Below are 13,481 nucleotides of genomic sequence, written 5' to 3' on the forward strand. Positions count from 1 at the left end.
TATATATGCAGAGGTATATAAATCCAACCAGATGAGTCTGTTTAATACTTCTTTTAAGTAGATGATTTCCTGTCAGGCCCATTTACTATGCCCAACTAACATTTTTCTCCAGTCCTATCATCAGTACAAAGTAAGTTTTTTGTCTTCTTATGCCGCAAATGGATTTATTTCCATTATAACCATGGTGTGTGGTTTGAATAGGAATGGCCCCATAGCCTCATATGTTTGAATACTTGGCCGATAGGAAGTGGTGCTATTTGGAGGTGGGGCCTGGTTGGAGTACCTCCGGCATTGTTGGAGGAAGTGTCTAACTGTGGAAGTGGGCTTTGAGGTCTTATATGCTCAAGTTAGGCCTTGAGCAACAGTCTCCTGCTACTACCTGTGGATCAAGATATACAACTCTCAACTCCTTCTCTAGAACCATGCCTGCCATACCACCATGCTTCTTGTAGTGATGAAAAGGGACTGAACCTCTGAAACTGTAAACCATCCCCAATTAAATGTTTTCCTTTGTAAGCATTGCAAATTGGTCATGGTGTCTCTTCAGAGCAATAGAAACCCTAACAAAGACACAGAGTTTCCCTAATGCAAGCTATCACATTCAATTAGCTTTCAAATTGGCTACTCCATAGTTTTTCCATTTTTGAAAATGCATTTTTTTTCCAGTTGCTTTTCCTGTAGGCAAGGTGATCAGCATCTAGTATAACTCTGGACACATAGGAAATGCTTAGGAAACAGTAAAATACAGAGTTAAAAAGTTTTACACGCTTGGAAAATATTAATATAAAACTGTTGCTTTTACTGACAAATAAACTAAAGCTAACAAGATGGCTCAGTTGGTTAGAGTGCTTTTGGAGGAGCCTGACTACCTGAGTTTCTTACCCAGAATTCACATGGTGGAAGTAGATAACCAAGTCTATCAAGTTGTCCTCTGTCCTCAAAATGTGCTCTCACATGTGGACACACACACCACAATTAAATTGATACTGTATTTTTATTTAAAATTAAACAATACCAGTGAAATATACATTTTAAGCAAACATTTCTAGTCCTTATTCTGTTCTATTCACATATTGCCTTATTTTAAATGATTGCTTTACTATTTCTATAAATACATTTGTATATATTGTATCCTGGTCTAGCTTCCAATTTTTTTCTAAAATAAATACTTGTGTGGCTCCAAATTGATAATAACTGTAGAAAGAAATGAGGACGTTTTAAATGACTTATTTTTCCTTTCAAATAGTCTTGTCATAAAAGCCAGGATATATTTGTTTACATGAAATATGTCCAAAGTTGAAATATGTAACCTGTACTGAAGACCACGCTAGCAATTATGTAGAAAAAATTGTATACCCAAATCATGTGTTCTGCAACCAAGACCACTTAACAAAGGAGCAAGCATGTCTGTCAGACACTAGCTGCCTTTTAGCAGAGAAAGGCCAATTTGTTTTCTTAACAGATCAGAACAAATGGAGGAAAAACAAAAACAAAGTGCTTTGAAGTGTTCTCAGGCATTTTCCCTGAAGTTCTCACAAGTGATTTCAAACCCAAGAGGGACTGAGTAAACCTGTGAACCTAGAAAAGCCTAGCATTGATTTGATCAAAGAAAAATGTAGTTAATTTGAAAGTTGTGTACTTTATGGCAACAGTTTTCTTTAAACTCACTGAACATAGTGGACAATGAGGACTACTGAGAACTCAAGAACAATGGCAATGGGTTTTTGTTCCTACTGGACGAACTGGCTTTGTGGGAGCCTAGGTAGTTTGGATGCTCACCTTACTAAGCCTGGATAAAGGTGGGTGGTCCTTGGACTTCCCACAGGTCAGAGAGCCCTGATTGCTCTTTGGGCTGACGAGGGAGGGGGACTTGATTGGGGGAGGGGGAGGGAAATGGGAGGCAGTGGCAGGGAAGAATCAGAAATCTCTAATAAATAAATAAAAATTAAAAAAAGGCAGTTCAATTGACTTTAGCAAATGGTAGAATAGTAGTAACATACTCCACAAAATACATTTAAACAATCAAACAGACAAATGGACTTTAAAACATATATGGTTTGATAGCACATATTTGATAACAGATTTAACATGAAGACCCTGCTTCAGAACTTTAAAAGCCACAGTCGTGTGTGTCTGTGAATGTGTGGGTGTGGGGTTTTTGGTGAGTGGAAAGTATGTGTAGGTGTAAGCATGATATCTCTTTGGATAACAGTTTGCATTGAATTTCTGTTTAAAACTAAAGAGAAAATACACACACATACACTGTTTTCTACATGTAGTACTTAAAGTACTTCATGATGAATTTTCCTGGTATTTTTGTTAAGAGATAATAATAATAATAATTACATATCAATATTACCAATGAGATAAATACATGCAAATTAAATTTTATTACAATTTGATATTAGATATTATTCAAAGTCTCATAATAATAAATTACTACTGCACATATTTTTTTATTTAGTTCACTTGCAAGCTGTTTGTTTTGGGAAGGAAAGTATCTAATTCTGTTTTTAAAATTAGTTTATTCTTTTAATGACAGTCATTATCACAAGCAAAGATCAAATTACGCCAATGAACAGGCCTACTTTGTGTTTCAAGGGAAAGAGGTTACTAGATGAGATCTAAAGGAACACCTCCTAGTCCCAGTTCCTATTGAAAACTCATTAAAAAGTATACATGTGGTTTCACTGATTTTACTAATGTAGCATAATAAATGTTTAATGGACTGGAAAGAAAATGAGACCAAGGGAAAGAAGAGGCTAAGGGGATGTTTAAGAAATTTTTCTGATGTCCATTTGCAAAGACTGTCTCTCTTAGGTTTGATTTAGTTTGCAAATTACTAGTAAAAGCTCTTCCAGACTTTTTCCCAAAGTTAAATCTGAGGCACACTTAAAATCTGAAGATGAATATCATCGTCAAGAGCTAAAAACACTCCAGTCAAAAAGGTAGAATGAAAGCCATTCCTTTTCCCTGGGACTTTGAGCTAAACTGTTGGGGAGTGGGTGGGAGAGCTGCAGGCTGCTAGGACATATGGGGGAAGAGGACTTGATCTTGAAATTAGTAGGTAATCCTGACTCTTGCTTTTCTCATTCAGAGCCTTCCTGGTCTCCAGTCTCAAATCCTATACTTTTGATTCTTTGCTTTCAACTTGGCCTTTCCTCAAAAGCGCAGGAAGCTTTGGCCATCTTTCAGTCTCTCTCACTGGGTTCTGCAGCTGCTCATGCAGGATCATTACATCTGCCTCCAGGACTGAATCACCTAATCCAAAAATTACTGAACAAATATGCGCTGCCCCTGGGCCTCCTCTGTACTTTGGGAATTTGCCCTCTTTGGATTGATTCAGTGAAAAAAACTCATTGTTGGATAAAAATTGAAAGATACGTTATGTAGCATGTTAGAATCTCTGAAGACAGTGGTGACTATCGTGTTAAGGAATTAAGGCAGGAAATAAATTTGTTTTCTTCATCTTTGAGATCAGATCCCAGACTATTTTTCCAAATGTGTGCATCCTAGGAACTAACAGGGAAAAACAATGGAAATGATTTTCAATAGCACATAAAAGAGACAAAGCAGCATGAGGTGAAAAACACACCAAAATTCACCTGCCTGTTTGACAACTATTTGTTGGTTCATTATCTTACATATTTTCTCTTCATCAATTAGTAAACTAAATCAATGATTAGCCTGCCTGAAAAGAATCAAGATTGCAATGATTGAAACCCTGTGACAGGATACAGAATTAGGTATTCACTCACTGAGGTTTTGTATACTTTTGCTTTGTTCCATCAGCCTTCATCTTTATCTCCCAAATCATACTTTATCTCTCTTGTTTACCTATTTCATTTCTTAGTTTGAAGTTTGCAATTCATCTATTTCCTACATAGTACATGTAACATTGCATTGTACATTTTCTCATAACTGTGGTGTTTTACATTTTGGTGCCTTGCTTTTCTGTATTTATCACTGTCTATTTTCCATTCATTGTATTTTCATACGACTCTGGAAATTTTACAAGTGGTCTTTTCTAAAATTTATTCGGTGTGTCACAGAAAAAGTAGGGTTTCTCTGTTTCATATTCTTCCATCTCTAAATGATTCACATTTTGCCTTCAGTGTATTTCTTGTTTCCTCCCCTCAATTTAACAAGACTTAAAAGAACTTAGACATGTAACAGTGATGTTTTCTGTAATTTCAGTTCCCTTCCTGATGAAAAATGAAACTAAGAGGAATGCAATTGTTATCAGACAGACATAGCCCTTGTATATTTACAGTTAGTTGCCCCACCTTTGTTTCATGGCATATCAGTTGTAAACACCATCATTGCCCCATCTGCCAGGTCACTGGGATTCTGATTCTGAAGGCTTGGCATGGAAATCGAGGCTTTTGTGTTTTGAAAAGGCTCCCTGGGGGAGTTTGATATGCACGCCTTATTAAGAATGAATGCTTAAATATTGGAATCAAATCACAAAGCTTTCTAACTATGTTGAAAAATCCAATAGATTTAATTATGATTTTCATTTTGTCCAATATTAAAACTAGATGTTATTTGCTACAAAAGTAGATAAGGATGCCAATGACAAGTGTATATTAATTTAATATCAAACCTTAAAATGTTCATTGCCAATGAATAATTCATTACCTATAATAAGTATACACTATAGAATTAAAATTAATGGTTTTCATTGTGTGAATGAAGCTATTGAGACTTCATGTTTAATGTAAATTGAATGCTATCTTTTTCTGCCTCATAAGCTAAGCATGGCACAGCAAATAAAATTTTTATTTACCATTTGATCTGTTTTTTCTCTTATGCTTTATAACTGAAAATTCTTCTTAAGTAGAACATACACTGTAAATATTTCTTTTTGAATACAAAGTCTTCTCACACAAATTCAATACACTATTTAATGAGGTCTTCTTTTGCAAAGTTAAAAAAGAAAACTAAAGGCTTTGATTTAGGATTCTGTATAAATGAGATTAAGAAATAATAATTTTAAGTAATTACTCCATTTTTAGCTACACAATACTATCTTATCTGCAATATGGAAATAATAAAATCCTTAATTGGTTCTACAATTGAGCAGTAAAAGTCACCGTAGACATCAGCTGGGAGATTCAGCACTAAGATCAAAACTACCAATGGATGTGTTTGACATAAAAAACCTGAAGTGGTTTTATCATTGTGACCAGCAATAAAAATTCTTTGCATACAGAAGATTCATGACATTTACTTTGCAACCTTACTATGCAAAGCTTTGTCTGTGTTGGCCCTATTCCCCTCCTCTTAGAGAGAGTGAGAAATATAGAATCCCTGTCCCTCTGTAGACCCGATGAGGCAGAATCTTCAGTTTAACTAGCTCTATATAAGTTTCCTTTAATAATTTTAAATTTTATTATGATAATTTATTCATAAGTGAATGTTTATTTTGTAATACAAGTACATCATATTGTACAAAATTTATTCTTTTTTTCCCAAAATTCCTTCTTGTCACTCCACAGTACCTCTCAAATTTGTGTCATCTTCTATAATTCTGAGTCTTTTATTATTACTGAGTCCAGTAAGTTCTTGTGTCCTGGGCATTTTTACAACTATGAGCTTCAAATCTCTGAATAATTTTGAGCAGCATGCGATTGTACAAACATGAAATATAAGAATGCTTTCTAACTGCCTCCATGCTTACTCTTTTAGGCAAAGCTTTTCCCTTCAGGAGTCTCATACATGCTTGCATGATTCTAGTTGCTTCCAAACCCTGGTGATTTTATTGAACATCTCATATTACTTCCAGACTTTTCTTTCCTAACCCTTTGTCCAATTTCTAGTTTAGCTTCAATAACCTATCTTCTAGGTGCCTATACTTGGCTACGTTGTCTGCCTCATCATTAGTTCATCCTTCTTTAGAATAACTCAGTAGCAAAAAAGGCTTAGTACTTGTAGAATTTTTTTTTCAGAGTGGAAGGCTCTCTCTCTCCCTCCCTCTTTCTTTCTGTATCTCTCTCCTTTCTTCCTTCCCTTTCAATTTTTATTATTTAATCAAGGATTCACGTAGCTCAGACTGCCTTTAAACATTTTGACCCGTACACCTCCACCTCCAAATTAGCAGATACTGAGATGACAGGGAAGTGGCACCACACAGAGCAAGAAAATGAGTTGTCTTCAAACGACTTTCCATGAATTATAAACTCCATAATAAAAATAAGATATACTCTGTTTATCCGCAATACATACCCATGGTTATAACTCTGCTTACCCTCACATTCTCATAATAGCAATATAAAACCCAGGTTATTTAATTGCAAGAAATAGACTACAAAATTAGTGAAATAGATTGTCTACAAAGGTCCTTGCATTTTGATATTATCTTCCTCTCCCTGAACCTCTATATGACTAAGTGCTAGCCATTTATCAACTCCCAAACTTCCTTAGAATCCTTTTGTATGTTTCCTAATAATTACTTCATTCTTCTTCTGATTTATCACATATTAAGAACCTTCATGTCTCTGTCTTATTGTTTATAAGAAATTGTAACTCACAACTGTACAACTGTTTCTAATCTCTTCAGCTAGAATACTTTTTGTTTTGTTTTGTTTGGGGGGTTGTTGTTGATGTTTTTGTTCTTTTGGTTTTTCAAGACAGGGTTTCTCTATGTAGCTTTGGTGCCTGTCCTGGAATTAGCTCTTGTAGACCAGCCTGGTCTTGAACTTATAGAGATCCACCTGCCTCTGCCTCCTGAGTGCAGGGATTAAAGGTGTGCGCCACCACTGCCTGTCTTCTTTTATGATTCTTTTAGTGATGCAATGATACCATTGTGCTGTGTTTTATTGGGCTAGCTTCCTTTCATCTCTTTCATTCTTCTTGCCTTTCTATATTCCTTCCTTTCTTGTATCCATTTCCCTTAATTCACAGATCTAGTCACTGAACAGATACTGATTGAATCTTCTTATACAGCTAGGTGGTGGTGGCGCATGCCTTTAATCCCAGAACTTGGGAGGCAGAGGCAGAGGCAGAGGCAGAGGCAGAGGCAGAGGCAGAGGCAGAGGCAGAGGCAGAGGCAGAGGCAGAGGCAGAGGCAGAGGCAGAGGCAGGTGGATCTCTGTGACTTTGAGGCCAGCCTGGTCTACAAGAGCTAGTTCCAGGACAGGCTCCAAAGCTACAGAGAAATTCTGTCTCTAAAAACCAAAAAAAGAAAAGAAAAAAAAAAACAGAAAAGAAAGAAACTTCTTATGCACCAGATAGAGCATTCTGAGTAAGACACAAAAAGCGGCCTTATTTCTATTATTATATTGTAATAGGAATGCAGGCACAGTTTGTTAAGACTAGTGTCTTGCTACCAAGTAATAGTTACTAATACCTACAGTGGCGATATGAACAACTAGAAAAGTGTGAAATGTAACTGATGAGTCAGGTTGGCTAGTTGCAAGAGAACATGACATGTTTATACATCATGTATTATGTACTGTCAGGAGTATGGTCAAGACAGCTTGTAAAAGTTGAAGAAGGCGTGTTTTCATTTTTATTGTGCTGTGATATGACCATCAAATGAAGACCTTGATAACATTATTGTTGATTTTTGAGGTTATTTAATTGCAAGAAGTAGACTACAAAATTACTGTATTAAAAAGCTACTAGTAGGAGCTAGAGAGGAGGCTCAGTGGTTAAGGGCACCTATTGCTCTTGCAGCAGACCCAGGTTCTATTCGCAGGTGATCTGATACACTTTTCTATCATCGGCAGGCACATTCATTTATGTGGTGCACATAAATTCATGATAGCAAATACATGTAAATATTAAAAACATAAATAAATAAAAACTGTAAAAGTGGGATTAATAAAATAGTTTGACACTGAAGAATGATTGAAGTTCTTATAGAGAGATAATTAAGTTTAAAATCAATTTTAATTCTTTGACTTGGTAGATATGTATAAATGTCTGTTAATAACCTAGCTGGTATTGCATGAACAAGTAAAGGGATATGTGAATATTAAATTATTTAAATCATATGTCTGAGCAAGAATAATCTGTGTATTGTTAAAATATTGCTAGTCACACAAGGATTTGGGAGCCGTTTAGATTTTAATATGAAATTATCTCAAGTTTTTACTTTGTACTTCAGATTTGCCAATGTGTTATTTTCCTTTAAAATTCTAAATTATCTCTTAGATAGGTTTACAGAGAAAGGAATGCAATTTGTATTTTTAATGGTAAAAAAATCATTCTCATTTTATTCATACTTGGTTGTAATCATTTCTTTCTTAATGGAACAATTTCCTGATACTTTACTCTTAAATTTCATCTATGATAAAATGTAGAATATATGAAAGGTTGACACCACCAATGACTCATGAAACTGTTCTGATAGCTGTAGATTATTTTCAGATTTATTACTATACATTAGAGGTTTCTTGATGGGTTGCCCTGAAAGCAGTTAATATTCAGTTTTATGTGGTTTTTATAATGCAAAATAGATTGGTGCAAACAGAATTTGAAATAAATGCCTTTAATATAGTAATTACTTTTATTTAAAAAGCTCCAGAAGGTTTTAAAAAATACTATAGATAAAGTACGTTTGTCCTTTTCACCTTTATATTGGCAACCAACTAAGAAATCCAAAGACTTGGTACATGTTTAAATTTTACAACGCTTCATAGACTATTAAACATAGAACATCCTTGTGGGGACAAGAAATCGAATTTGCTCTTGAGAAGGTTTCCAATTAATTGATTTGTAGGACATGGTAACATCCTCTTGCTGACAAGCTTACAAAACAAACCCTCCAGCAGAATTGAGAAGGAGCTTTCTCACTGACGTGAAAGTTGTCTTTCTGTCTTGTAGCCTTTGGATGTGGGCATAGCAAGTTCGTGGAGCGGCTTTCACTGTGAGCCTTTCGATTTCTTCCTCTCGGTGGAACTGTACATGGGAGCATATTGTTTAAACTTTTTTTTTTTCAAGTTAAAGGACTTGGGGTTTCATTTTTGTTTTGTCGTTCTTGGTGGCTTACAGGAACTCCAGGATGGCATTGGACAGCGGCAAGTTGTTGTCAAAACACTGAATACAACTGGAGAAGAAATAATTCAACAGTCTTCAAAAACAGATGCCAATATTCTCCAGGAGAAATTAGGAAGCTTGAGTCTGCGGTGGCACGAGATCTGCACACAGCTGTCGGAAAGGAAAAAGAGGTAGGGAGCAGGGGGTTTTAGCAGAGCGAAACTGTCCTTTCTAACATGTCATTTCAGAATATATTAGAAACTGGGTCAAGAAGTCCATGAAGTTAATCAATAGCAACAAAGATTTTTTTTTTTCTCTTAGGGAGTAAGATGCATACAGTTGCACTCTGTTTCTTTTCAGTTGTTTTAAACTTCCAAGCTTGTGTTTTAAAATAAATCACACAGCTATCCTCTTCCCTCATCTTCTCCTCTTCACTTCTCTGGTCCCCTCTAGGCCCTCTGAATGTGGGTGACTTTTGTTTGACTGGGTCAGTCTGTGGGGCCACTGGCAGTGGCACCAGGATTTATCTCTCATGGTTGAACTGGCTTTTTGAAGCAGGTTCTCTTTGATGGGGTGCTTTGTTTAGCCTAGATATGGGGGGTTGCCTCAAAAAGACTTTGTTGACACCCAATGGGAGGCCAATTATTCTCTGAGGAGTGGATGGGCAGTAGGGTTGTGGAAGGCAGGGTGGAGCAAGGGGAGGTGGGAGTAGGAACTGGGATTGGTATGTAAAATGAGAAAAAAGAATGTTTTAAAATTAAAAAAAAATAAAAATCACACAGGATCGCCTAATGTGAAAATCTTCAGTGTATTCCAACATTAGCAAGCTGAATTTCAAGTATTTTTTTTCTCCAAAAATGATGGTGAAAAGGGGCAATTATAAATAAGTGTTCTGTAGGAAAGATAGGTAGTTTATAAAATTTTAACAGCAATGCCCAAGAATTTACTGTAAAAATGATGGTATTGTTTAATATTTGTTCAACTACATTTACTACCACAATTTTGAAAAGCTACTTAGGTCAAATATCTTCAAATTTAAAAGAAAACTAAAACATAGAAAAAACAGTTGTATTCAATCACCATTTAACTTCCCCTTAGAATCTATTGAGTACACTGGAAGGCAAGTGTGTGCTGTTGGAATTGGAGTGCACAGAAACTTTATACATTAGATTTGGAATTCTTATTCCAGTTATGGATGTTAGTGGTTATTATTGTATAAGGAAGGACCTTGCCTTTATTTACCAAATAAGACTATAATGATAAATAGTGAAAACTCAGTTCTATAGCTGGGTCACTACATCATACACATGATCTGCCTAATATAAAGACATATATAATAATACAGACACAAAAGTTCTCATGCATACATTATATATACACAAAAGTTGCCAAAGATAAAGAATAATATCATGATCTGAATACATTTTAATTAATCTTTATTTTAAATTGTATTTTTTTTATATTGAGATGAAGTAAAGACCCCCAAACCCATTTCTAAATAAATTTCTTGGGTAGTTCTATCCTTTTTTCTATGCTTGAAATCCTGGTATTAATCATACAACCATTCTATTAATTAATATACTAATATGTTGATACGCCAAAAGTTTTAAATCCGTATAAGTGTCACTCCTGATGTGAACTCAACATGGTAAAAATAAGATGGTAAGAAATAAGTAGATTAATCATACTGGCATGAAATGTTGTAAAATAGATTTTATGAAGACCTTATATTGATAATTAAATTTTTCGGAAGATTGTTTTTATATCAATTTTTGTTCTTGCTTTTATGAATAATAGTGTTTGAACAAACCATATTCCCAGTTTTCTGATGCATGTGAACCTGAGTGACTAAAATCTTATCTAGTTACTTCTAAAAGGAAGTTGTCATTTATAAATAATTACTGGAGCAGTATATCTGTTCACAAAAAAAGGTTTGAAATTTTATATTCATCTAATATTATCGAACTATTTTGTATTGACTTTGTTGTAAAATATTATCCAAATTGTAGATTAATCACACAGCTATGGATGTAGCAAGAATTGATTAGAAAGGCTTCTCTTGTTTATGTATTTTAACCTACATTACGTACTGTACTTTTGTCCTTTAGAAAATCAAGATCAGCTTTTGTAAAGTTTTAAAAACTTGACTATTATAGCTGTCTATTTCATATCACATGTTTCCAAAATAAAAGTTTTCATGCTCATCCATCCAGTCAGATCAGTTTTGTGACAGGGTTCCTTGAATTTTTTATATCAATTAAGTTTTGTGAAATGTAAATATTTTTCAAACTGGTCAAAGTGGCAGGTTCTTCAAGTTCAATCACTGTTACTTCAAAATACACATTAGCAAATGTACAAATAAAGCAATACTTCAACAATAATATGTTAAAATGGAATTTAAAGGGACTGCAATCATGAAACTATTGTTCTTCAATAGCCCATTTTTAGTACAACACCAATGGAAGTAAAGAGGAAGTTATTTCTACCACAGAAACAAAATAACATGTCTCTGCCATATAATTTTTTTTTTATTTGTTATGACCTATAAATCAGAAATATTGAACATTCCTTAGTCCAGAGTACATATGAAGAAAGTAATTTTAAACATAATTATTTAAATTCTTACTGATAAAAACATTTAAGACCTTCCTCTTCAATAACACAACATATCTGAAATATTGCAGTTGAATTCCTGATGCATTTTGCAGTATTGACTTAATGTTAGGAATCGTGGATTTAACTGGATTGTCAAGGGGATGACAATTTAATTTGCACCATAGTCTCTAACTTTCTTGTAAACTACAAGTTTGGTCTAGGCAAGACTTTAAAAGACACAAGTGGAATTTTGTTTTCTTTCTTTGCAAATATAAGTCTCATAAGATACTGAATACTATATACTATAACATTTTTCAGGATGCAAAATATGAAAATGTATCATTGCTTGATTAAGATGATTACTATAAAAATGATTTCAAGTTGCTTTTCATATTAATAGTGAGTCCCATATTACCATTAGGATCCATTTTTTATTCCCTCCTTCACCAGTTATTACATTAACACATATAAAATAACAGGTTTCCTAATTTTGCTCAGACAATATGTTTGCCAGTCATTTTATTCTGCTTTTATAAATACTTACCTTTTTTCTGCATTGGATGATGCCATTGTGCAGTCAAAGATTCTTTTATCATTTTATTCAATGTGCTAATGAAGTATACCTATTGTTCTTGATTGTTGAAAGCTACTTCTGGCCCTATGATTCATAATCCCATGATCTTTGGAGTTATCCTGGCTCTTGTTTGGAATTAACTACCTCCCATGCACTTCTTATTTTCTTTAGAGGAAAACATTTGCAGGAATTGGCAGAGGAATATTAAAAATATTCCTCTTAAAGGAATATTGATTTTTTTTGGTAAACAGTCTCAAGATAAATAATGTTCAAATCTCACTTTTGTAATGATCTGTTTCATAGTACACAGAATGTGGAAGTTACACTTTGCATATTAAATAGCCCTTATAGTGTAAGCCTGACTGTTTGATCAGTAGTTATTATTTATTTAAACCTCTTTATAGGAATAATTTACCTGTTTATGATCTATGCTATATTTCCCATGAAAATTGACAATACAAACAAGATAATGGGACCCATTCTTAAATCCACTTAAATAAATTGTTTTTTAAAGACCTTGGTTCACTGCTTCCATTCAAACTGATACTGTTAATTAGCAATGAGCTGTATCTAATTCATTAAAGTCAGCCTGTAATATTTCTTCTTGAAAATGTCCATCAGCAATTCATATTTTTCCAAGTACATCTTGTAACATGACTGCTTTCTCTTAATAGTTTCTAATTAGTACTTAATGCAGACTCGAATAACTAAAACAGCTTTCTGCTTTCAGCTTAGACCAATCAGGTTTCCAACTATTTCATTTTTTAGAAACAACAGACAAAAATTGTAACATGATTCCAAATCTCTTAACCAGGTATACAGTCCTTTAAATGTGTATAGCTAATTTATATAAAATAGCATTAAAAGCCTTCTCACGCATTCACATTCTACACACAGGATTGCTTCAGCCTATAGTATATAAATTACTATATATTTGAACTTCTCCTGTTTCTCATTCCTAGTTTTGACATAGACTTCATCTAGTTCAGCATTTTCAAACTGAATGCCCAGAGCCTAGATGGAGCTAGAATGAATACATTTTTCCCAGGAGCCTTATTTTGAAAGATTTAACATTTAAATATGAAGATCACCCATACTTTTCTAAAAATAAAAATTCCTTTCCTGTTTGCTTGTTTTTTTTTTAATTAAATCCAGCTACTAGGCTTGATTACTTATGTTCTCTCTTGACACGATCCATTTTGACTAATTGATGTTTCAGATCAACTAGTCAAAGTGTTATTTCTCTTCTATTCCAGGAATTACCTGTAAGTTGAAAAAAATTGAGAACCTAACAAACTACAGTACTTTAATGGCCTTTCTAGGAAAT

General features: G+C 34.2%; 1 protein-coding gene across 3 annotated transcripts in view; it reads left to right on the forward strand.

Annotated features, from left to right (window-relative positions):
- The window catches only part of Dmd (dystrophin), a 1,091,134-nt gene that overhangs the window by 232,490 nt on the left and 845,163 nt on the right, over nt 1-13,481 (forward strand). For all 3 annotated transcript variants that reach the window (XM_050128228.1, XM_050128226.1, XM_050128227.1), the window contains exon 2: nt 9,001-9,176. In XM_050128228.1, the coding sequence (XP_049984185.1) occupies nt 9,001-9,176 (176 nt within the window). The remainder of the gene's footprint in view (nt 1-9,000; nt 9,177-13,481) is intronic.

Source organism: Alexandromys fortis, unplaced genomic scaffold, assembly GCF_014885135.2.
Source record: "Alexandromys fortis isolate MF-2015 unplaced genomic scaffold, M_Fortis_MF-2015_v1.1 scaffold_265, whole genome shotgun sequence".
Taxonomy (NCBI): Eukaryota; Metazoa; Chordata; class Mammalia; order Rodentia; family Cricetidae; genus Alexandromys; species Alexandromys fortis.